The sequence below is a fragment of the Gastrolobium bilobum genome, unplaced genomic scaffold (assembly GCF_033153095.1).
Source record: "Gastrolobium bilobum isolate Gb01-03AN ecotype WA unplaced genomic scaffold, APGP_CSIRO_Gbil_v1 utg8394, whole genome shotgun sequence".
NCBI classification, from domain to species: domain Eukaryota; kingdom Viridiplantae; phylum Streptophyta; class Magnoliopsida; order Fabales; family Fabaceae; genus Gastrolobium; species Gastrolobium bilobum.
The window spans coordinates 99,413-126,012 of NW_026895752.1; the positions used below are offsets into that span (position 1 = coordinate 99,413).

Genomic DNA, 26,600 nt, shown 5'->3' on the forward strand with positions numbered 1-26,600 from the left:
GTTTCCTTAGGACAGCTTGAGAGCTCAAGGGATTTCTCCTGGAGATGTTATTGCACTTTGCATAGATATGTATTTACTGCATTATTATTGTTATTGCTATTACACTGATATGGAACTGTGGGGTGGAGAGATGCTCCAAGGACCCCTAGTTTACTGGATATATTCGTATATCTCACCCCGTGTTGTGGGGACCCCCTTTCAGATAAGGATGCTGCAGGAGCCTCTGGTGGCAAGTGGCCATATCTGGATTAGCATATGCATGAAATGTTGCATTTCTTTTGAGATTATACATGTTGTTTTGGTAGCTCACATGTATAGAATTGTAATTAATAGGCAATGATAGATTTATGATTTGTATATTGGAATGGACTTAGCCTATGCTCATGCCTTTGGTCATCTCTTTCGTTGATGGGAGCCAAGGGAATGATCATAGTGTTTTGTAATCTAAGTTCCATGATTTGTAATGAATATGTACTGTAAATGATGCCTACTTGAAATTCAATATATGCATGCTTTGATGTATTGAGTTATTGAATTGGTTGGGCTGAGAATCACTTAGGTACCTTTTGTTTAAATTGGGAAACGATGAGAAAACAAAGGTTATGCTGCCCAAATTCTAGCTAAATATCATGAGGAGAGGTTGGATAAGTGCTAGGATTAAGTTTTGAGGCATGAACAATTGGGGTTTAGAATGGAGGCTTTAGCGCCCAATAACGCGCGCTTGAGCGCCCGGTAGCGCGCTGAAGCGCGCGGGGCCTGTGATCAACACCCTCTCGTGTTGCTTCAAATTGTCATAACTTGGGCTACAGTGCTCCGATTTGAGCGCGGTTTGTAGCCACACGTAGCCAACGAAGAGATATACAATATAGTAGAAGTTGTGAAATAAATAAGAAGTAAATTAATGGTTTAAAAATGGAATAAGAACATGATGTTAAGCTTGATTTATCTGATTCCGCAAGGTGATATGGTTATGATCACGTAATTGGGTATTATTAATTCGGCATGTTTTAAAATGAAAAAAATTTATCCGGATTTTAATTGAACCAATGTGATTCTAACTGCGCTTAATATCATAATGCAATGTTAACAAACCGGTTCTAGAACGGGGTGTTACATTTTATGGTATCAGAATAGTTTCGTCGGGAATAACTGTTAGCTATTGTTGAGTATAATTAGTGTTTGATGCTTTATAGTTGTTTTAGTACTCTTTATGATTATTGCATTTATGATCACTAAGTGTGGGCCTGATCAACTCACTTCTTTGTGTAACATGTGTAGTGACATGACGAGGCACCGAAACAACCCCGGACCATCAAACACCGATGCTCAGCCAGAACCTGTTTTGGCTGCTCTTGTTAGGCCCAGAAGTGGTCGTGGAGCAACAAGTGGTCAACCTGAACCTGTGACGGCTACTATGGTCGATATGCAAAGGGAATTGGCGGCTATTCGGCATGCCAATGAAATTTTGATGAAAACTAATGAGGATGCGCGGACTACCAAGGGCGCAATGATGACTGAGTTGAGGACGTTGAGGGGTCCTAGGCCCGTGAACCGGCAACCCACTCCTCCTCCTCACACTGCTACGCCTTCTCCACCTCCTTCACAAGAAGAGGGTGTAGCGGGTAATAATGAAGGTGAGGGTAGTCACCATTCTGGATGTCGTAGTCATCACACCGAGGTTCGTCAACCTCGAGTTGAGAATGTCGGTGACCATGAAGTGGAGGAAAGAAGATTGATGGCTTTCCGAAAACACAAACCTCCTTCTTTTAAGGGAGGTTATGAGCCAATGGCGGCTGCGAAATGGCTCCAAGCAATGGAGAAAATCTTCAGGGTGATGAGAAGCCCTGACGCAATGAAGTTAATCTACTCCGTGTACATGCTGGAAGAAGAAGCGGAGGGCTGGTGGACTAATACCGTACAGCCCCTAGAAGCTGAAGGCCGGGAAATTACCTGGCGGTTGTTCGAGACATTGTTCTTGGATAACTATTTCCCTAGAGAGGCTAGGGAACAGAAGCAGAACGAGTACAATGACCTAAAGAAAGGGTCAATGTCAATTGACCAATACTTTGCAAAATTCAATGAGTTGGTGAAATACGCCAACTATGGGCGAGCCTTACCCACTCCGGCTGAAATGACCTCCAAGTTCCAATGGGGTCTCAATGAGAAGATGTCAAATTGTGACATCCGAGAGTTCAGTCGGTTTGTAAATCAGTGCAGGAAGGTAGAAGAAGTGTACAAGGTGTCCCAAACCAAGAAGTCCACTGAGGCCCAGGCACCTAACGCCAATAAAGCAACGAGCTCAGGTTATTGGAAGAACAGAAAGATGCAAGGCAAGAAGCTGAATGCGAATAGGCCCTTTGACTTGTTCAAAAAGCCCGGGACTCAGAAAAAGTTTGTTGATAGAGGACCTCCTCCCAAGTGCAAGGGATGTGGCAAGGAGCATAGAGGTCCATGTGCTATCGGTGAAGTGATCTGTTTTAAATGTGGAAGATCCGGTCACTATTCCAGGCAGTGTCCTCAGAACGAAGCGAGGACTATGGCAGTTCAAACTACTGTTGTTCCTGTTTCTGTTGTTCCACCTATGCTAGAGTCTCAGACGGTTGGTAGAGTATATACCATGGACCGTCAACAATCGGAGAAGGCTCCGAATCTAGTGAAAGGTACAATTTATATTGATAATATGGATGTTGAAGTGTTGTTTGATTCAGGAGCTACACACTCCTGTATGTCTGACTTTATGGCCGTTGGGCTAAATCTGCAAATGTACGACATTCGCCCTCCAATGAAAGTGGTTACTGCTACTGGAGAGGAGTGTTATACATCCGTGCTATGTAAAGATGTTGAGTTCAAATATGAAGGCCGAGATTACGTGCTGGATTTTATTTGTTTACCTATGATCAGCCTTCAAGTTATCTTGGGTATGGACTGGTTGTCAAAGAACTGTGCTATGATAGACTGCTGTGGTAAAAGGATTGTGCTTGATGCTGATGACTCTGCTACTAGTTCTTCCACATATCTATCTGTGTTGCAGGTTAGAAAGGCTTTGAGGGCCGGGGCATTGGGATATGTCTTTGTGGGGGGTTTGGTAGGCGGAAGTCATGAGGAGATTGGCACTATTTCCGTGGTGAAGGAGTTTGTGGATGTGTTTCCAGATGAAATTCCACAACTTCCGCCTCATAGAGAGATTGAGTTCACGATTGATCTATTGCCTGGTGTGGGGCCTATCTCTCTGGCTCCGTATAGGATGTCACCACCGGAATTAGCCGAGTTAAAGAAGCATATTGAAGAGCTTTCGGCTAAGCAATTTATCCGGCCAAGTGTGTCCCCGTGGGGAGCACCAGTCGTATTTGTTAAGAAGAAGGACGGTAGCATGAGATTATGCACTGATTACCGTCAGTTGAATAAGGTTACCATTAAGAACAAGTATCCTCTCCCTCGCATAGATGATTTGCTTGATCAGTTGAAGGGTGCTTGTGTTTTTTCGAAGATTGATTTGAGGTCGGGTTATCATCAAATCCGAATTAGGCAGGAAGATATTCTGAAGACTGCCTTCCGATCTAGATATGGACATTATGAGTATCAAGTAATTCCATTTGGACTCACTAATGCTCCGGCGGTGTTTATGGATTACATGAATCGCATATTTAAGCCGTTTCTGGATCAATTCGTGATTGTGTTTATTGATGATATCCTGATATATTCCAAGAGTAAGGAAGAGCATGAAGGTCACTTGAGAACTGTGTTGCAAATTCTCAGAGAGAAACAGTTATATGCAAAGCCTTCTAAATGTGAATTTTGGCTTTCTCAAGTGCAATTTCTGGGTCACGTTATCTCTGCTGATGGAGTGACGGTTGATCCTAGCAAGATAGAGGCAGTTGTTGATTGGGAGAGACCCAAGACGGTAACGAAAATAAGGAGTTTTCTGGGTTTGGCTGGTTATTACCGGAGATTCATTAAAGAATTTTCGGCCATGGTGTTGCCATTGACCCGTTTGACCCGGAAGGATACTCCTTTTGTTTGGACGCAGGAATGTGAAGAATGCTTTCAGAGCCTTAAGGAGAAATTGACGACTGCTCCGGTGTTAGTACTTCCCGATCCGGAAGGTGAGTTTGAGTTATACAGCGATGCTTATAAAAAGGGATTGGGTTGTGTGCTGATGCAAGATAGGCGAGTGGTAGCTTATGCATCGAGGCAATTGAAACCGCATGAAGAAAACTATCTGACCCATGACCTTGAGCTTGCTGCAATTGTGTTTGGATTGAAACAGTGGAGGCATTTCTTGTATGGAATGAAATTTGCAGTATTCAGCAATCACAAGAGTTTGAAATAATTGTTTGATCAAAAGGAGCTGAATATGAGACAACGACGGTGGACCGAGTTCCTAAAAGACTATGATTTTGAATTGAAATATCATCCTGGCAAGGCTAATGTTGTAACTGATGCACTGAGCCGTAAATCTGTGAGCATATCAAGCATGATGATTAGAGATTATGATGTGATAGAGAGGTTCCGAGATATGCAATTATCCAAAATCTTTCCGTGTAGAATTTGTGGCATCGAAATTACAAGCATTGAAAATGAACTGATGACCAGAATCAAAGAAGCTCAACTGCAAAATGAAAGTGCTAAACGACTGAAAGGTCAGAGTGGTGTATCCTGCAATGATGAGGGTGTACTACTATATCAGGGTCGTGTTGTAGTACCTAGGCAGTTGGCGGAGGAAGTAATGACAGGCCCATAAGGGTCATTTCACGGTTCATCCGGGAGCTACAAAGATGTATCAGGACCTAAAGATTAATTTCTGGTGGCCTGGTATGAAGAAAGATATTGCCGAATTTTTCTCTAAGTGTCTCATTTGTCAGAAGGTCAAGATTGAGCATCATTTGCCAGTTCGGGTAGATTTCTCTGCTGAGAGATTGGCTAGGCTCTATGTGAAGGAGATTGTGAGGCTTCATGAGGTGCCTGAGAGCATTGTTAGTGATCGGGACCCGAAGCTCACTTCTCGCTTCTGGGGAGCATTGCAGGAGGCTCTTGGCACTCAGTTGAGACTGAGCACTACTTATCACCCACAGACGGATGGTCAGACTGAGAGGACCATTCAGACGTTGGAGGATATGCTGAGGGCTTGCACCCTGGAGCAGGGTACTGCATGGGATCGATATCTCCCGCTGGTTGAGTTTTCATATAATAATAGTTTTCATGCTAGTCTGGGTATGACTCCCTACGAGGCCTTGTATGGTCGCAGGTGTAAGACACCTACTTGTTGGTCAGAGGTTGGAGACGTAGAGCGGTTTGGATTGGATTTTGTTCAGGAGACTACTGAGCAGATCAAAATGATTAGGGATCGTCTGAAAAGGCTCAGGATCATCAGAAAAGTTACTATAATCTCAAGCATCGACCTCTAGAGTTTGAGGAGGGAGGAAGCTGAGTCCGAGATTTATTGGACCCTACCAGATTCTCCGTAGAGTGGGACCGGTTGCCTACCAGCTTGCCTTACCTCCGTAATTGGCAAATTTGCATGATGTGTTTCATGTTTCTCAGCTGAGGAGATATGTAGCTGATCCTTCTCATGTGGTTCAACCTGATAATGTTGAAATCCGGGAGAATTTGAAGACTCCTATTGGGCCACTGAAGATACTCGAAAGAGATGAGAAGAAGCTGAGAAATAAATCTATTCCTATGGTGAAAGTCCAGTGGAAAGGAAGGACGCCTGAAGAGTCCACTTGGGAGCGGGAAGATGAACTTCTCCGGCAATATCCTGAGTTTAAGGACAGGTACGTTCTTGATTTTGCGGACAAAATCGCTAAAAGGTGGGGTGACTATAATAGCTCTAACCTAATTAATTAGCAAATTACATGTAATTAAATAATTAAGCATGTTTTACTGAGTAAAATTAAGTATAAGACTTAATTAAATGAATCTGAGTCACTTTGAAGTTAAAAAGTGTACTCAGTGAAAATTAATGGGTATAAATGGGTACTGGCGAAAGTGCCCAAAATATAAAAATAAGATTGTAAATATTCCTAGAATAATATTCCAGACTTTTGGGTAAAGTTTGGTAATTATTGGAGTTAAATAGATAGACGAACTAATACCCACATGTTACCACTTAACTTATGTTAAGTGATAAAATGCAAAAAGAACCCAAACCCCCCCAGAAAACCGTCGACAGAAACAGAGGGAAAGAAGAGAGGAAGAAGAGAGAAAGGAAGGAGAAGAGGGAGAGAGAACCTAGAAGGAGCAATCCTTAACCGATTGGAGTGATTCAAAAGCCTAAACCACTCTAAATCTCCTCCTCTTTCATAATCCTAGCTTTGTTTTGGGTGGGGAGCATTGTGGAGAGGGATATTGGCTCTCAAAAATTCGCCCATTTGGTGAAATTTGGGGTTTTGAGTGCTTCAACCTCCATTGAAGCTTGAGGAGCCATCAATCCTTGTTTGTGTGACCATTGGTGGTAAGATTCTAACCCTAAAACCTCATGATTCCTTGAAATTTGCATGAGTTAGGGTTTATGAATAGTGTTTTAGGGTTTTAGATGAAATGTTGTTAAATTAGCTATGTTCTAGGAAGAATGGAGCTTAGAGCATGTTGTGAAAAATGCTAGGAATGTCATTTAATCGGTAAAAATGATCCTAGTTAGTTAAATGACTATACTTGGTATATTGCAAGATTATCATGCTTGTTGAAGAGTTTTCTTGCAATTGTACTCAATGGTTTGGTTGATTGATGATTGTGTCCTAATGATGTATAGGATTGAGGCATTTGGACCAACCGTAAGTGATCAACCATTGGAGCAAGCTATGGAGCTTGATTAGCTCCATTGGATAGGTAAGTTCATGCTTATGTTTGGTATGAATTGTATAGCTTGGTTGATAGCTATGAGATGTTATTGGATGCAATATGTGTTAATTGCATTAAACCTTGTGTAGGTTTTGTTTGAAAAGTGGAGTATTGTAATTGACTGACTGTGGAACCTGTTGGTGGTGAACAAAGGTTGACTGAAGCATTGAGGTAAGCCTTCTGACCTTGGGTGTAATTCCCTTGATTGTTCCACCGAGCCCTGAAAGGGTAGTGGTGATTATAGTGTATATAAATGCAATGAAATAGTGTAATGCTTTGTTATACGTATGTGTATGCATTTGGTGTGACATAGGATGGTGTTTCCCTATGTGGTATGTTGCATGTCGATGCATAAATCATACTTGGTAGTTAGCTGGCCAGTAGGACTATTTGCATCTGAGTTTCCTTAGGACAGCTTGAGAGCTCGAGGGATTTTATAATGACCCTCACAGTTATTATGGATTTAATATTGAAGGATAATTATAAAGAAAAAGAAATAAAGTTACCTTTGGTGAAAGTATGAGTTAAAATGACAGTTAAGGGGTAAAAATGCAGATAAGCAAAGTTACTTGAAAAGTGAAAGTAAAGTTAGAAATATGACTGAAAAAATATTCTAGTCCATTGGGTAAAGTTTGGTAAAGAATAGAGGTGATTAGATAGATAAGCTCTTACCCAGTTAAATTTCACTTAACCTATGTAAGTGAAATTTGACTAAAAGGCTCGTATTCTTCTTCTCCACGCGACGATGCAGAGAGTAAAGAGGGAAGGGGAGAAAAAAAAAGAGAAAAGCTTGTGGGAGCTTCAATCCTTGATAACTTGAGTTAGGATTGATGAAATCAATCCATTCCAAAGCCTAAAGTGTGTCAAATTTCATCCTCTACAAAACCCATAAGATTGTTCACCATGGGAAGCTCTTGGGAAGGAGATTTCAGCCCTCTAAATCGCAGGTACTGTTCATGCGAAATTAAAGAGAGTGTATTTTAACGTTTTCAAGCTTTGAGATGGAAGCTTAGATGCCTAGGAGATCATTTAAGGCATGAAACTTGAATTTGGTTGATTAAAATTCAAGATACTATTTAGGTTTTTCTTGATGTTTTATGGTTTCATGGAGGTTTTGTAAATGATGTATGAATGTGTATGTTGTTGTAGAAGTTATTCATTGAGCCTTGTTGTTGGTAATAGTTGAAAAATCATTGAGAATGGATGTTGAAAATTGAGAAAATGGATGGCCTATCTCTAATGTATAATTCAGCCTATGTACAATAAAATAGGTAGACCAAGTGTTTAATGAAATGCCAAAGTGAAAATAATACCTTGTATGTAATCATTGATAAGTGGTGTGAAATAGGATTGGTAAAAGTGATGAAAGTTAAAGAAAAAGACATGGTTCATATATATATGTATCCTGGTCAAGAGGAAAAATAATGAGGAATATCATGCTTTAATATGTTTGAATGTGTGTTTATGTGTCTTGAGGTTGGTTAATAATTATCTACTTAATTGGAGTTGTGTAGTGAGAAATAAAGGAAAGAAAAGCATGAAAAGATAATAAATACTTATGAGTGCAAATCTGCCCTCATCGTGAAATAAGTACAAATGAGGTATTTAGTGATATTTAAATAAGAGATGATGATGGATATTCGATGTAGTGATGAAGGGAATGGTTGCTAACAAAAGATAGCTTGAGAAAAAGTCATGAACACACCTATATGTCATTTTCAACCCTTAAAGAAGTAAATGGGTTGGAATTGTATTGGACTTGGAATTATGACTTGTAAGTTATGTTGAGGACATGATAAGTATATGTAAAGTGAGAAATGTCCACTAAGAGTTAGTGGTTTTATCCTAACTAGCTTTGGGGTCCTATATGTAAGTTTGAAAAGAATTGGGTATGACTAGTGTATTGGCATAGGATTGGCAAAAACGTAAAGAAACGAAAATAAACGATAAAATGTATGCCTTATGTAAAATCTAGGCATGATAGCATTTTATTGATTTGTATTTTTGTATTCTTTCTCTAGGTGTACCTAGGGACTGAAAAAGATCGGAACCTTCTTGAAGATATATAACTAACTTGTACCACAAGTAAGCGGATTGAAAAAGCTTCAAGAAGTAAGCTCTATGTTTATGGGGTTCGCTCCTACTTTGTGTTCCGCCATAGTGTACGGACTGTGGTCAGGTTGTATGATATGTATGAGATATATGATATAGATGCATTCATATAGACCTATATGATAATATGATATGTTTTGTTTTGATGTACTTAATTTGATATGTGTTAATATGATATGTTTTGTTATGATATGACTTCTGTAATATGATTTCTGTAACAATATCTGGCCATTGATTGTATAGTACCCGGATGTTCGCTTTGGGGTCCTCCCTCGGGACTGATGGTGTACGCCTCTTATAATGACCCTAAATGGTAAATCTTAATTAGAGATTTAATTTAAGGATTTAAATGCCATAATTAGATTTAGTGTGTGATTCCGAGTATTTTGACTGTAATCATGACTATGTTATGAACAGTGCGTTCTGCCGGAGAATTTACAGTTTTGTGAATTAACCGGTAGAGCTTAAAAAGAGAAAAATAATGTTAGAGGCATAATTTGATAATTCTGACGACAAATATGAGTTCAGAACGAAAAATTGTATAGTCTGGCACTTTCCGTGAAAATCTCGTGAATAGTGTTTCTACCGGGTATTTTGTACTGCTGTTTAAGCAACCGGTAGAGTCCAGAAATAAATAATTGATGAAATAAGAATAAGAAAGTCCAATATATGCCAAGCAAGTCAATATAGGCCCAAGAAAATGATAAGTTTATAAGTGTTAAGTTTCAAAAGTAAATAAAGTACAGTTAGTGATTCACAGTGCATTTCGTCAAAAACGGTGCAGAAACCATACTGTGAATTATGAATATTGTTTTGTAACAGATAAAAATTTATGTAAATGATTTTAGAAAAATAAAAATATGTTCGTAGCTTGAAGTTAGTTCCGGGTCAATTTAAGTTAAAATACGCGATAGAAAAACATCCGATGAAAGGGGCCACATGTGCCTATATAGCCTTGTCACTTAAATGAAACACTATTCATTTCAGATTTTCTTCTTCTCTCTCATGCATGGCCGAGCTGCACTTGGAGGAGAAGGGGCTAGGGTTCCAAATTTCCTTTCTTTGATTTCTTAATCATCCATTCTCCAAATTCAAAGACCCACCACATGAAATTGATTGGAAACCACTCAATGAATCCATTCCACCAATCAATGAATCCATTCCACCAATCAATTTGAGCTATAGTTGAGTGTGTGAGGAGTTTTTCCTTCCCCCATTTTCGAGCTACTATTCATCAAGGAGGAGAAATGACATTTTTGGTGGAGCTTTGCTTGGTGAAGGCCTTCTAGGCTTTGGGTAGTTCATTGGAGGTAACAAAACTCTAACCTTATGGCTTTATTAGTGTGAATAATGTTTTGAAAGTCATGAGCATGGTTGGGTAGGAAATAAAGTAGTATAGAATGTGAAAATTATGATGGATTATTGTTATTTAGGAAGTTATAGTGTTGAGTAAATATCCACATGTGATAAAATAATTGAAAAGCCCTATTGTATTTTCCCCCTAGGTTTCGGCCTTCATGGGTTATATAGGGTTCATTATGCAAAATTTTATTGTATGTTTGAAAAGGTAAAATATGTTGGAATGTAGTATAAGTGGATGAATTGGTGGAAATGCCAAAGTTAGAAAAAAATCCTATAAATACTTGCTCTATGTTTTGAACTATAGGATGTTTAGGGGTATATAGATATATTGGTTACATTTTATTCTAATAAAATGTGTTGCATTTTAATATACCAATGGATGAGCTAAGAAGTGAAATGCTTTGACAAATGGTTGAAAAATACCTTGAGTCCCTAAGGGTATGCCCGCGACTTTTAAAGAAAAATAGTATGATTTATGTGAAAAATTCTTAAGTAAATGCTTGGTTAAATTAAAGAACGCCAACGGGTGTATAGAGGTCTAGACTTGTGTATTGACATAGAATTGGCAAAAATATAAAGAAAGGAAAATAAGCGATAAAATGTATGCTTATGAAATAATCATGGTATTGCATCATTTTATTGATGCATTGTAAATTATTCTCTAGGTGTGCCTAGGGATTGAGAAGGATCGGAAATCTCTTGAAGCGATAAAAGTAACTTGTTCCACAAGTAAGCGTATTGGTAAAGCTTCAAGAGGTAAGCTCTATGTTTAAGGAGTCTTTTCCTGCTTGAGTGCTCCACCATGGTTAGTAAACTATGGTTGGACTGTATGACTGTGATTTAGATGCTTTGTATAGATGCATTAATATAGAGTTATTTGATAACATGATATGTTTTGCTCTGATATGACTTCTGTAATATGATTTCTGTAACAATCTCTGGCCATTGATTGTATAGTACCCGGATGTCCGCTTTGGGGTCCTCCCTCGGGACTGATGGTGTACGCCTCTGATATGTCTGGTTCCGCTTTGGGGTCCTCCCTCGGGAACACGTGCGTTGATTTCCGCTTGGGGTCCTCCCTTGGGAATGACGGCGCACATCTCTGATATGATATGGATATATGCTCTGTTCTGTTATGATATCTGTTATATGTTGTATTTGTATACTCTGTATCTGACTTTCATGCAGGAGTGAGCCAGGGGTATGGAGAATTCTCTATAAACCTGGAGCTTATTGAGATTTGTAATCTCACCCCTCTTTGGGGACATATTTTCAGATGCCCAGATTCCCGGTGAGTCCTCACTAGGCAGGGACACGACACGTGGCTGAGGCAGTTGACAGATCGGATTTTGAGTGGCTGTAGGCTACTACCTTTTGGAGTGTTTGATGTCTTTTAGTATTTCCGCATTTGATGGATCACGATATTGATCCTTTATTTTGTATATGGCCTGTATATGTTTTGTACATGTCTGTCACTTGGATGCATGTACATTTGGGTATTCAGGCACGTCATATGATGATGTATTATTCAGTTTATGATTTCGTATTGGATTGCATGTTCATTAGGATAGTGGCACGGAGCCATATTTTGCATGCGCCCATGGATGGGTATCTGATTGTATCTGCATGACTGGTACTTCTGGATTACTATGCTGTATAAACTGTTTATCAGGAAATGCTTCTGAGAGGGATTGGAAAATCCCCGGTTGTCCGATTTATAGAGGAAACTCTGCCCGATTTTCGTTTACCCCGAGTAAGAATTAAAGTAGAAAAAGAAAAAGTTAACTCGTATTTTTGTAAGTTAAGTCTTCCGCTGTTTTCTATTTTATCATATGTATGTTAATTGAACCGGCTCGAGACGGGGATGTTACACCTCTGATATGTTATGGTTCCGCTTTGGGGTCCTCCCTCGGGAACACGTGCGTTGATTTCCTTTGGGGTCCTCCCTTGGGAATGACTGCGTACGCCTCTGATATGTTCTGGTTCCGCTTTGGGGTCCTCCCTCGGGAACACGTGCGTTGATTTCCGCTTGGGGTACTCCCTTGGGAATGACTGCGTACGCCTCTGATATGTTCTGGTTCCGCTTTGGGGTCCTCCCTCGGGAACACGTGCGTTGATTTCCACTTGGGGTCCTCCCTTGGGAATGACTGCGTACGCCTCTGATATATTCTGGTTCCGCTTGGGGTCCTCCCTTGGGAACACGTGCGTTGATTTCCGCTTGGGGTCTTCCCTTGGGAATAACTGCGTACGTTTCTGATAAGATTTGTGTATATGTTTTGTTTAGTTATGATATTTGATTATATGACATGTTTTATGGGATATATATGATGATTTTGTAAATGATATTTGTTACGTACGTTGATTTCCGCTTGGGGTCATCCCTTGGGAACGATTGCGTACGTCTCTGATATAACACGTTTTGATCTGATGTGAGTATTGTGATGATTTTTGTTACGTGCGTTGATTTTCGCTTGGGGTCATCCCTTGGGAATGACTGCGTTTGTCTTTGATAAGATATCTATATATGCTTTGTTCAGTTATGATAATTGCTTATATGATGTTTTGTATATTATGTATCTGACTGTCATGCAGGAAGTGAGCCCAGGGTATGGAGGGTTTTCCATAAACCTGGAGTTTACTAGAGATTCGTCTCTAACCCCATTTGGGGATATGATTTCAGGAACATAGTTAATTGAAAAGCCTCATGGGACCAGGACACTAACCGTGGCTAGAGGTACTAGTATGAGGATGTGGAGTTCTGGGTGGTCGGATGCTACTATTTGTTTTAGACGTATTTTTGGAAAATATGTATTGTTGCATAGTGTTCATATTCGATACATGTACATTTATGTATTCAGACATGATGATATGACTATGTATTATTCAGTTATGTTATGTATTGGATTGCATGCTATTAGATTTGTGGCACGGAGCCAAGTTCTGCATGCGCCCATAGATGGGTATCTGAGTATATTTGCATGACTGGTACTTCTGGATATATATATATATAGTTTAAACTGTCTATCAGGAACTCTTGAGAGTGGGATTGGAAAATCCCTAGTTGTCCGACTTACAGAGGTTACTCTGTCCGATTTTCGTTTACGCCTAATGAGAAAAAGAAAAAGTTAGCTCGTATTTTCATAAGTTTTAAGTCTTCCGCTGTTTCTGTTAAGTATCGTATGTATGTTAATTGAACCGGCTTGAAAACTGGGGATGTTACAGATTTCTCCTGGAGATGTTATTGCACTTTGCATAGATATGTATTTACTGCATTATTATTGTTATTGCTATTACACTGATATGGAACTGTGGGGTGGAGAGATGCTCCAAGGACCCCTGGTTTACTGGATATATTCGTATATCTCACCCCGTGTTGTGGGGACCCCCTTTCAGGTAAGGATGCTGCAGGAGCCTCTGGTGGCAAGTGGCCATATCTGGATTAGCATATGCATGAAGTGTTGCATTTTTGAGATTATACATGTTGTTTTGTAGCTCACATGTATAGAATTGTAATTAATAAGCAATGCTAGACTTATGATTTGTATATTGGGATGGACTTAGCCTATGCTCATGCCTTTGGTCATCTCTTTTGTTGATGGGAGCCAAGGGAATGATCATAGTGTTTTGTAAGCTAAGTTCCATGATTTGTAATGAATATGTACTGTAAATGATGCCTACTTGGAATTCAATATATGCATGCTTGTTATGTATTGAGTTATTGAATTGGTTGGGCTGAGAATCAATTAGGTACATTTTGTTTAAATTGGAAAACGTTGAGAAAACAAAGGTTATGCAACCCAAATTCTAGCTAAATCTCATGAGGAGTGTAACACCCCGTTCTAGAACCGGTTTGTTAACATCGCATTATGATATTAAGCGCAGTTACAATCACATGGGTTCAATTAAAATCCGGATAAATTTTTCATTTTAAAACTTACCGAACTTATAATACCCAATTTCGTGATCATAACCATATTACCTTGCGGAAACAGATAAATTAAGCTTAACATCATGTTCATTTTCCATTCTTAAACCATTAATTTACTTCTTGTTTAGTTCAAAACTTCTACTATATTGTAGGTTTCTTCATTAGCTACCAGTGGCTTCAAACCGTGCTCAAATCGGAGCACTGTAGCCCAAGTTAGGACAATTTGAAGCAACACAAGAAAGTGTTGGTCACAGGCCCCGCGCGCTTCAGCGCGCTACCGGGCGCTCAAGCGCGCGCTATCGGGCGCTAAAGCCTCCATCTGGGCGCTTAAGCGCACGGAGGCAGTAAGCATCAGGCATTCCAGTGTGGATGGGCGCCTAAGCGCGCATCAGGGCGCTCAAGCGCACTACCCTTGGCGCTTAAGCTCCCACTGGGACGTTTTAGCGCGCAGAGACAGAAGCATCTCCTCCTTCAGTGGCTAAGGGCGCTCAAGCGCGCAACCCTGGGCGCTCAAGCGCGCAACCCTGGGCGCTTAAGCCCCCACTTGGGCGCTCCAGCGCGAGGAGGCAGAATGCATTGGCACTCGCAGGGGCAGCAGGGCGCTTGGGCGCGCTCCTGGGCGCTTAAGCGCGCTGCCAGGGAATTCCAATTCCCACATTTCTCAAGTCCAAGCCTAGGGGAAGATGCATCCCCATTACAAACCCCAATTGTCCATGCCCCAACACTAAATCCTAGCACTCATCCAACCTCTCCTCATGAGATTTAGCTAGAATTTGGGCAGCATGACCTTTGTTTTCTCATTGTTTACCAGTTTAAACAAAGGGTACCTAATTGATTTTCAGCCCAACCAATTCAACAACTCAATACATAACAAGCATGCATATATTGAATTTCAAGTAGGCATCATTTACATTGCATATCCTTTACAAATCATAGAACTTAGCTTACAAAACACTATGATCATTCCCTTGGCTCCCATCAACAAAAGGTGCAACCAAAGGCATGAGCATAGGCTAAGTTCATCCAATGAATCAAGATATACAAATGACCATGGGCTTTCAAAATAAAACCCTATACATGTCAACTACAAAAGGCATGCATAAACTCAAAAGAAATGCCACATTTCATGCATAATCCAGATATGGCCACTTGCCACCAGAGGCTCCTGCAGCATCCTTACCTGAAAGGGGGTCCCACAACACGGGGTGAGATATACGAATATATCCAGTAAACCAGGGGTCCTTGGAGCATCTCTCCACCCCACAGTTCCATATCAGTGTAATAGCAATAACAATAATAATGCAGTAAATACATATCCATGCAAAGTGCAATAACATCTCCAGGAGAAATCCCTCGAGCTCTCAAGCTGTCCTAAGGAAACTCAGATGCAAATAGTCCTACTGGCCAGCTAACTACCAAGTATGATTTACGCATCGTCATGCAACATACCAACATAGGGAAACACCATCCTATGCCACACCAAATGCATACACATACGTATAACAAAGCATTACACTATTTTATTGCATTTATATACACAATCACAACCTCCACCCTTTCAGGGCTTGGTAGAACCGTCAAGGGAATTACACCCAAGGTCCGAAGGCTTACCTCAATGCTTCAGTCGACCTTTGTTCTTCACCAATGTCAATAATACTCTACTCCAAAACCAACACCTACACATGGTGTAATGCAATCAACACATTGCATCCAAGAGTATTTCACAATCAACCATCAACTACTCAATTCAAGACACAACACAAGTATGAGCTTACCAATTACAATGAGCTATTCAAGCTCCATAGCTTGCTCCAATGGTTGATCACTCACGGTTGGTCCAAATGTCTCAATCCTAGACATCATTAGGACACAATCAATCATTCAACTCACCAATTGTTCAACATGCTAGAATACTAACCAATCCAAGCATGAACTTTCCAATATTATGAACAATTATCAAATGACTATCTAGGCTCATTTCCACCGATTAAATGTCGTTCCTAGCATTTTTCATAATATGCTCTAAGCTTAAATCTTCCTAGAACATAGTTAATTTACTCACAATTTCTAAAATTCCCACTTTACTATTCACAAAACCCTACTCATGAAATTTTCCATGAAAATAAGGTTCAAGGGTTTAAATCTTACCACCAATGGTTGCACAACAATGATGTGAGTGCTCCTCAAGCTCCCATGGAGGTAGAAACTCTCAAAACCCCAATTTTCACCAAAGGGCCGAATTTTTGAGAGGTAATATCTCTCTCCACAATGCTCCCCACTCAAAACAAAGCTAGGATTATGAAAGAGGAGGAGATTTGGAGTGGTTTAGGCTTTGGAATCACTCAAAATGGTTGAGTTTTGCTCTCTCTCTCTTCCTCCCTTCCTTCTCCCTCCTTTTCTCCTTCTTCTTCTTCTTCTCTCTGTTTTCTGGCGACGGGTTTCTGGGGGAAATGGGGGTCTTTTGGTAGCTTAAGTCACTTAACATAGGTTAAGTGGCTTTAAGCGGGTATTGGTTCGTCTATCTATTCAACTCCAATAATTACCAAACTTTACCCAAAAGTCTGGAATATTATTCTAGGAATGTTACTATTTTTATTTTTATAATTTGGGTACTTTCACCAGTACCCATTTATACCCCTTAATTTTCACTGAGTACACTTTTTAACTCCAAAGTGACTCAGATTCATTTAATTAAGCCTTATACTTAATTTCACTCACTAAAACATGTTTAATTAATTAATTACACTAGATTTACTAATTAATTAAGTTGGGCTATTATAAGGAGAGGTTGGATGAGTGCTGGGATTAAGTTTTGAGACATGGACAATTGGGGTTTGGAATGGGGATGCATCTTCCCCTAGACTTGGACTTGAAAAATGTGGGAATTGGAATTCCCTGGCAGCGCGCTTGAGCGCCCAGGAGCGCGCTCAAGCGCCCTGCTGCCCCTGTGAGTGCCAATGCATTCGGCCTCCTCGCGCTGGAGCGCCCAAAGTGGGGGCTGAAGCGCCCAGGATTGCGCGCTTGAGCGCCCTGGTTTGCGCTTAAGCGCCCTTCGCTACAAAAAGATGGGATGCTTACTGTCTCCGCGGGTTTTAGCGCCCAGAGTGGGGCTTAAGCGCCCAGCGCGCTTGAGCGCCCTGGTTCGCGATTGAGCGCCCTTAGCCACTGAAGGAGGAGATGCTTCTGTCTCTGCGCGCTAAAACGTCCCAATGGGAGCTTAAGCGCCCAGGATATCGCGCTTGAGCACCCTGGTGCGCGCTTAAGCGCCCATTTACACTGAAATACCTGATGCTTCCTGCCTCCGTGCGCTTAAGCGCCCAGATGGAGGCTTTAGCGCCCGATAACGCGCGCTTGAGCGCCCGGTAGCGCGCTGAAGCGCGCGGGGCCTGTGACCAACACTCTCTTGTGTTGCTTCCAATTGTCATAACTTGGGCTACAGTGCTCCGAATTGAGTGCGGTTTGAAGCCACGCGTAGCCAACGAAGAGATCTACGATATAGTAGAAGTTGTGAAATAAATAAGAAGTAAATTAATGGTTTAAAGATGGAATAAGAACGTGATGTTAAGCTTGGTTTATCTGTTTCCGCAAGGTAATATGGTTATGATCACGAAATTGGGTATTATAAATTCGGCATGTTTTAAAATGAAAAATTTATCCGGATTTTAATTGAACCCATGTGATTGTAACTGCGCTTAATATCATAATGCGATGTTAACAAACCGGTTCTAGAACGGGGTGTTACAGACAGAGTTAATGACATCTTTTAATTCCTTCGAAGTTTAAACATATCAAAACTTCAATTTAAAATTAAAGTCTTATTGGCTAACATATATTGAAACAAAACAAACAGTAGAAGAGAATGTCACACCACAGCAGTTAATCTTATTTGATGAAGAAGAAGAAGATATACAAAAGGAGAAAACAATTCTCATAGATAACAACAGCAGAAAAGACAAGTGTTTTCACTGCAACATTATTGTCATTAAGATCTTATTAATTCACTTTCAAGGAGACCAACTCTGTTTTCCCTTTATTATTATTATTATTATTAAAAGATTTTATGCTTGAAAAAAAATAGACATTCTTAGTCTCACTCTATTTGTCCTCCTATGTCTGATCCATCTCTGGATTCGCTATCAGTATTTCTGTTTGGTCCTTTATCTATTCACCCTCCATTTTTTTTGCGTCTGATTTTCTCCTCTTTCTGCCCTATCTCTTGTTTTCTTTCAAGATATCTGTTCCTATCTCTCCAAACTCACTGTCTTCTCCTTTTTTATGCTTGAAATGAGCTCAATACGAGGAATCAAAATACACTTGCTTTTTTTGCTTAAAAGTTTGTTGGTTGCCTGTGTCCAATGTGTTTGGATTAGATGCATAGTGCAGTAAGAAGTTAGCTTGTTTGCTGCAGCATAGTGCAATGCTTGATTTTTATTTATTTATTTTTTAATTTTAAGGAAAGTAAATTGATTTGATGATATCTTTAAATTACCTGAGATGAGCTTTGTTTTATGTGGGAATTGAGTTCCCACTTTTTAATATATTAACGTGTTTTTCTTTTTCTTTTTTTAATTTATCGGACAAAAAAAAAAAAAAAGAGAGCCTTTGCGCTAACAATACTCAGCAACCTTATCTGGACTTGCACATTAACATTATCTTCTCTTAAGCAACGTAAATTTCCCAAGCATCAAAAGTGCCCAAATAAAGGCATTTAGGTACCAAACAAATTGTCTTACATACGTTTTCCCTTTAAACATCCTGATACAAATAGAGCACAAGTTAAATATATGTATTCCACCAAATATTTTCCTCACAGTTCTATAGCATTATACCTTGTATTGTCAAGCAATCATGAGATTTATAATAACAAGAAATGGACTTTTAACAAGACTTTCCAATGCAAATCACAAAACAAGGGAACCTATATTATGACAATGACATGCCCAATCAAAAATTGTTGAAACCTCAGTTCCAGTTCAAGCCTAAACATTCTCCCATTCTCTTGATAAGTATTGTGAAGATATTTTCATTAGGCTTCGGTGATGGCTCCACTTTCACATTAGATGATGGTTGCACGTTCAATTCAGGTGATGGCTCCATTTCCACAATAATTGACTGGCCACATGTCAGATAGATATATGTCTCCTTAACAATCATTCCATTCTCAAATGCTACAAAAATCTCAATATTGTCACCTGCTCCTAGATTTGATATTAACCCCTCCCAATCTTCATCATTAAAAGACATTGCAGTGTCTCCCTTGTATATCAGGATGGTGCACTTTGTGTAATTAATGATTAAGACACTTACAACACTTTCAACTGCCATGTTTTCAGGGTTTGATGAATAAACAACATATAAAATCATACCCTTCATGTGAAAATCACTATCCGCAGGCACTTGAAAAAACACTGAATGTCCTTCATTGGTATAAGCTAGCCAATTAGGACAATTATCACCCGGAAGGAAAAAATCATTGGAAGCATTGTTTGTCAATCCCTGTATCATGAAAAAAATAAAAAACATAGTTACATATGTAATCATGTTGTTCAAAAGAACTTTTGTGCCACTATAGTGTCGTTGCAAATTCAGAAAAAGGTGAATGTTTACGACAATAACAGTGTACTGTGTAAAGAAAAATATAGACAAGGAAACTGAAACAAATTCAATCAATAGTTTTGTAATGTACCTATCAACCGCAGAAAGTTAGGACATATTTCTGCTTCAATACTAGTTGCGAAACTCTTACATACTATTGACTCATCTTGCAATGGACTAATAATGACCATTGACAAACGTTGGTTCACATACTATTACATACTCCTTATACTTCTTTTTACCTTCCAGAAGCTCTTTACCACCCTTAGTTATCAAAAAGTTTGATCATCTCTATCCATCAGTTTGGTCAAGATAATAATTACATCATTCAGTTTCACGTAAAGTGTTTTTTCTTCAAGGACTCCAAAATGGGGACGGTCCTCCAATATTGCTGTAGATCACATGTAATAGGTTTGGTATATATGGCATGCTCCAACTTGAGGGGAAGTGTTGAAAATCATGTAAATAATATGTAGATTCATCATATAACTTGTTATAATTATGTAACTACGGTAATGTATGTATAACTTTTTGGTTATATAAGCTTATAATCTTCTCTCTGTTGTGTAACTTAGACACATAAATTTCATCAAAGTTTCTCACTTTTCTCTAACTAAAACCCTATGCTTTCCTACCTGATTCCTTTCCCTCTTTACACAACAAATCCCCTTTCCCTCTCCCAAGCTGAATGTTTTGTCTACAAGTCCTCCGACGACTGTATGATCTAATTGATTTTTTTTATTAAATGGCTCTATCGATATATTACTTGCTAATTTTATTCTCCTCTTTGGAGAAAGTCTGATACTATATAAGCCTAATATTAGCATCATACAAAATCCCATCATTTTTTCCTTTTAGCTTATTTATCTTCAAAAGCATCATAGTCAATTATTTACAATATGATGTTTGCTTTTTGCACAGAGTCAATTCTAGCAAGTAAAATCTCTTTTTCCTGATTATATAAGAGCTGCGACGCAAGTGTAATGCAACAACTTCTTGAAGTTATATTTTTCTATAAAGAACACTACTAGAGTAACATTTAGCTTATGTTTCTGGGATCCTACTAATATAGAGAAGGAAAAAACATATATTGACGGTTTCAAAATTTCAGTAGTTGTAAAGAATCTATCTAGCTACCTAGTTCTTGTGTGATAGTAGATATACAATAATTTTTTTTTTTAAAGAAAAAAAAAACGTATCAGTGTACATAAAAATAATGGAGAGAGAAAATAAAGATAATGTATATAGATAACAAAAAAGAAAAGTAATGAAAATAAAGATGAGGATAAAATTGGAATTTAGAAAAAGCAAATAGGATATAATTATCTAAAATTTATTTACACAGCTGACATTATCATTTCTGTTAGTTTATCTGCTAGATACTTGAATACATCAAATCTTCCTGAAACTGTAGTTTTTAAGGAAAAAAATGCAAACGGAAGCTGAGAAAATAACAAGATATAGAAGGAACCTGTGATATGCTCTCCTTAAGAATATCGATGACCATGGAGTAACTTCCCATTCCAATCGAAAGCGATCTCAATGAAAGATCTGAAATTTGTGACGCAGATGATGATGATGTGTTCGATTCAGTAAAATTTAGGATTCTTTTTAATTCTTGAGTCAATTGAAACTCGGAGCTGCATTGCACCAAAACACCTCGAAGCTTGGAAAGATTCAGAAGCATTGATGATAGATATCCCAAATTATTGTCCTGCGCTTCAATGGAAATTAGAGAAGATGACATGCCCCTGAATGGGGAAATCCCCTTTGTTGGTGACATCCAAGACCATATGAGAGAAGGAAAAATATCCCGTGATAATCCTTCATATCCACATAGGGATATATATGCAATGCTTTTCAATCTTACTATTATACGGGGAAATTCTTCTACAGCTGTATCTTTTGCAATTAGAGTTGTCAAGGATTCCATTTGCTCTATATCATCTTCTAACTTGTCAATCTTTGAACAACCAGAAATGATCAGAATTTTCACAGATTTCAACTCATAGATCCTTTTTGGGAGATTGCTAAGGCTTGTACAGTCCTTCAAATTTAGCAGAAGAAGTTTACTTAGATCTCCAATGGATTGGTGTACCTCGGACAAACTTGGACAGTCCTTGAGAATGAGCTTTTCTAGATTCGGAAGTTTTGAAAAGTCAGGGGTGTTTGTCAAGTCCGTGGAATGACTGAGATTGAGGAATTTCAACCTCTCCAGCAACTGCAAGAGAAGTTTTTTAAAAGGAAAAATCAGACAAGCAAATGATGGAAACAAGAAACAATTACCATTGTCATGAAAACAAATTTCATACCTGGGGCTCCTTCCATACTAGTTTTAGATTACTATGTTTTAAGCTAATAGCAACTACTTTTTCCAGAGAAAAAATGTCAGGTATGTATTTTAAAGGAAATCCCTGCCAATAGACCCATCTCAGGTGCTTGGGAAGATACTCATAATCTCCATCAAGTTTTACACAATCAAGATGCAGAAGTCTCAGTCTCTTCATTTTCTCAAATGCTTTGGTATCGAAGCAATCTGTATTAGTTCCTTGCAACTTGAAAGCCAATCCCTGAATAGCCTTTGTTCCCTGTCAGAAAAAAAATTAAAAATAAAGGAAAACCTTTATTGATTTCTCACAAGAAAGCAAATAAGCAATACGTTAAGTTGTAGCCCAAGCATGCATCTAGTACACATTACATAACAAATACTCTCCGAATTACGAATCCTACAATTTTATCCAAAATTTGGAAGAAGAAAATGATTCAAAGACAAAAAAACAAAAGTTTCAAAATAGTATGTAGAGAAAAAGCTTACAGTATGTTCCATTAACACGTCAAGTACTTCCTTATGAACCCACAATCGACTACGCTTCTCAGGTTCCTCTGGTGAACTTTGACGGACAATTTCTCTTCCCATATTACGTAGCAAATCATGCATTCCGAGCTTGTTATTCTTTTCAACTTTTACGAGGCACCTTTCTATCAACACTGTTATTCCAATATCAGCATGAAGTTCACAGCCATTCAGTATCTCAGTAACATAGACTCTGTCTTTACCAATAAAGAAACAACATATGTCAAGAAATATATCCCTTTCCATCTGATCTTCCAAACCATCAAAGCTTATTCTTAGTTTCTTTTGAACTTGTTCATTGGGAATTATTTTTAGTTTTGATAATACACTTTCCCATTGTTTTTTTGTCCTGTCATGTAAGAAAGATCCAAGGACTGCGAGAGCAAGTGGTAGTCCCCCACAGTAAGCAACTATACTTTGTGAGAGTTCAATCAAGTCTTCTCTTGGTCTTGCTTCCCTAAAAGCATGCCAACTAAAGAGCTCAAGGGACTCATTTTCATTCATTTTCTCCATTTCATAAACGCAGTCGACCTCAAGTTCTGTAAGGAGGCGTATATCTCTAGTTGTAATGATTATTACACTTCCTTCACCAAACAGTTCACGATTTCCACATAGGGCCTTTAACTGCCCCAACTTAGACACATCATCAAACACAACAAGTACCCTTTTTCCACAAAGTCTTTTTTTGATTATAGTTGTTCCCATTGCAATGCTATGGATATTCACCTCTGTTCTAAGGACATCTAAAAGAAGTTGTTCTTGTAAATCAATTTTCCCTCTACTATCTTGTTCACAAACTTCTCTAATATTTTCAATGAAACTTCTGTCCACAAACCTGCGATGAATTTCATTGTAAATGGCTTTGGCTGTGGTTGTTTTACCCGATCCACCTATACCCCAGATCCCTACCATACAAACTTTGCTTGATTGGTTTTCGATAAACCCAATCACTTTTTTCACATGGGATTCTAAGCCAACTGGAAAATCGGTAATGGATAAAAATGTGTTGTTTAGTCTTCTTAAAACATCACGAACAATTCTTACCACTTGTTCAGCTTCACTCCTTCAATAATAATTATGAAACGGATAAAATGATTATAAATTAGGAATGGTTATGAGCTAAAAATATGCTTCATTATCAAATAAAAGAACGAGGAAACTAGAAGCTATTGATTTACCTGCAATTCCTCATATCCCAACCAGACACATTTGCAGCTTGGGTGAGTGCACTCTTCCAACTGGACAACACTTCCTGTGAATAATATCTGTCTGAAAATTTTTCAAAGGCTTTTCCAAAAGCACCAGTCTGTTTACGTACATCAGATGGGTCAACACCGTAAAATATGGGCAAAACCCTCTGGTCATAACTTACTTGGCAGCATTCCATTATTTTTGTCAGCTCCTTAAGGCACCAACTAGAATCTGCATAGTTTTCGGAGAAAACAACAATACATATATGAGACCCTTCTATTGCTCGCAATAGTTCAGGTCCCAACTCCGTTCCCTTCTCAAGGTTGTTATCGATGTAAGTGTGGATTCCACATCTTGAGAGGTCATTATGGAGATGAGAAATGAAGCCGGAACGAGTGTCTTCCCCTCTGAAGCTCAGGAACACGTCGTAGATCCATCGACGATTTTCATCTGACTTTGGACGGACAATTTCTCTTCCCAGATTACTTAGCAAAGCATGCATTCCGAGCTTGTTATTCTTTTCAACTTTTACGAGGCACCTTTCTATCAACACTGTTATTCCAATATCAGCACAAAGTCCTAAGCCATTGAGTATATCAGTAACATAGGCTCTGTCTTTACCGATAAAGAAACAACATATGTTAAGAAATATATCCCTTTCCATCTGATCACGCAAACCATCAAAGCTTATTCTTAGTTTCTGTAGAACTCGATCATTGGGAATTATTTCCAGTTTTGATAATACACTTTCCCATTCTTGTTTCGTCCTCCCAAATAAGCAAGATCCAAGGACTTCGAGAGCTAGTGGTAGTCCTCCACAGTAAGCAACAATATTTTGTGAGAGTTCAATCAAGTCTTCTCTTGGACTTGCATCTCTGAAAGCATGCCAACTAAAGAGCTCAAGGGACTCATTTTCATTATTTGGCTTCATTTCATAAACATAGTCAACCTCAAATTGTGTAAGTAGGCGCATATCTCTAGTTGTAATGATTATTACACTTCCTTCACCAAACAGTTCACGATTTCCACATAGGGCTTCTAACTGCTGAAAAGCAGACACATCATCAAACACAACGAGTGCCCTTTTTCCACAAAGGCTTTCTTCGATTAAAGTTGTTCCCATCCGAATGCTATGGATATTCACCTCTGTTCTTAGGACATCTAAAAGAAGTTGTTCTTGTAAATCAATTTGTCCTCTTCTATCTTGTTGACAAACTTCAGAAATATTTTCAATGAAACTTCTATTCACAAATCTGCGATGAATTTGATTGTAAATGGCTTTGGCTGTGGTTGTTTTGCCCGATCCACCCATACCCCGGATCCCCACCACACAAACTTTGCTCGATTGATTTTCAATTAAACCAACCACTTCTTGCACGCGGGATTCTAATCCAACAGGAAAATCGGTAATGGACAAAAATGTGTTGTTTACTTGTCGTAAAACTGAATGAACAATTCTCTCCAATACTTCAGCTTCGCTCCTTCGATAATAATTATAAAACAGATAGAATGAGTATATATTAGGAAAGGCTATAAGCTTAAAATGTGCTTCATTCTCAAATAAAAGAACGAGGAAACTAGAAACTATTTATTTACCGGCGATTCCTCATATCCCAACCAGATATATTTGCAGCTTGGGTGAGTGCACTCTTCCAACTCGACAACACTTCCTGCGAGTAATTTTTGTCTGAAAACTTTTCAAAGGCTTTTTCAATTGCTCCCTTCTGATGACGTACATGAGATGGGTCAACATCGTAAAATATGGGCAGAATCACCTGGCCATAAGTTCTGTGGCATTCCATTATTTTTGTCAGCTCATTAAGGCACCAACTAGAATCTGCATAGTTTTGGGAGAAAACAACCAAAGATATATGAGACCCTTCTATTGCTCGCAATAGTTCAGGTCCCAACTCTGTTCCCTTCTCAAGGTTGTAATCGATGTAAGTGTTGATTCCAGATCTTGAGAAGGTATTTTGGAGGTGAGAAACGAAGCCGGAACAAGTGTCTTCCCCTCTGAAGCTCAGGAACACGTCGTAGACCCATTGACGATTGGAGGATGAAGAAGACATTGACTCGATGAAAGGAATTTAAGTCAACGGTTGAAGACTGAGCAAAACTGCAAAATACAGAGTGATGAGATCTAACTTGACATACCATCAATTATTCAAGTTTCACAAGATACATATTTGACGCACCTCGTTTGTTAAACAAAACAAATTTTATGAAATTTTACAAATTACATTATATATTATAAATAATACATATTCCTTCAACATATATTATCCATAGTAAATAATATAATTTATAAAAAAATAATTTATAAATATAATATGAGTAAACTATTTCTCTTTTTAAAAGATATAAACTTAAGTGCTTTAAAAAGACAGATAGATATGAAGAGATAAAACTTACACTTTTTTTTTTTGTCTTTGTTTTTTTCAATTGAACTCACATCTCTTTATGTTTATCTCTCTTTTAAAAGGACATAAGTTTGTATCTTTTAAAAAAGTACACACTTTTCCCGTATAACATAAGGAAATCTTTTTCTTATGTTGACGTAGATAAGTTATTTTATGTTAGTAAAATAAAATAATGAAAGGGACCCATAAATGATTGGAAAAAAAAAAATTAAAGTGAGACGCATCTTTATTATATGTATGTAAGAAGATAAACTATCTAATATAATATTGAATAAGATAAATATAACCCTATAACATA

General features: G+C 38.6%; 2 protein-coding genes and 1 long non-coding RNA gene across 3 annotated transcripts; 1 reads left to right on the forward strand and 2 right to left on the reverse strand.

The window, feature by feature from the left end:
* Positions 1 to 6,347: 6,347 nt before the first annotated feature.
* LOC133295633 (uncharacterized) lies at positions 6,348 to 7,023 on the forward strand. The gene is made up of 3 exons (XR_009749377.1): positions 6,348 to 6,454; positions 6,752 to 6,828; positions 6,930 to 7,023. It is a non-coding gene; the product is annotated as an uncharacterized LOC133295633 (long non-coding RNA).
* Positions 7,024 to 19,038: 12,015 nt separating this feature from the next.
* Positions 19,039 to 24,385, reverse strand: LOC133295634 (disease resistance protein RUN1-like). The gene is made up of 5 exons (XM_061494477.1): positions 23,870 to 24,385; positions 22,653 to 23,754; positions 22,150 to 22,425; positions 21,309 to 22,058; positions 19,039 to 19,738 (listed from the first exon to the last, which is right to left on the reverse strand). Exons 1-5 carry the CDS (start codon positions 24,382 to 24,384, stop codon positions 19,205 to 19,207), a joined length of 3,177 nt encoding a protein of 1,058 aa, XP_061350461.1. The 5' UTR covers position 24,385; the 3' UTR covers positions 19,039 to 19,204.
* A 43-nt stretch (positions 24,386 to 24,428) lies between these two features.
* On the reverse strand, positions 24,429 to 25,951 carry LOC133295640 (disease resistance protein RPV1-like). The gene is made up of 3 exons (XM_061494480.1): positions 25,479 to 25,951; positions 24,487 to 25,363; positions 24,429 to 24,434 (listed from the first exon to the last, which is right to left on the reverse strand). Exons 1-3 carry the CDS (start codon positions 25,949 to 25,951, stop codon positions 24,429 to 24,431), a joined length of 1,356 nt encoding a protein of 451 aa, XP_061350464.1.
* Positions 25,952 to 26,600: the final 649 nt, after the last annotated feature.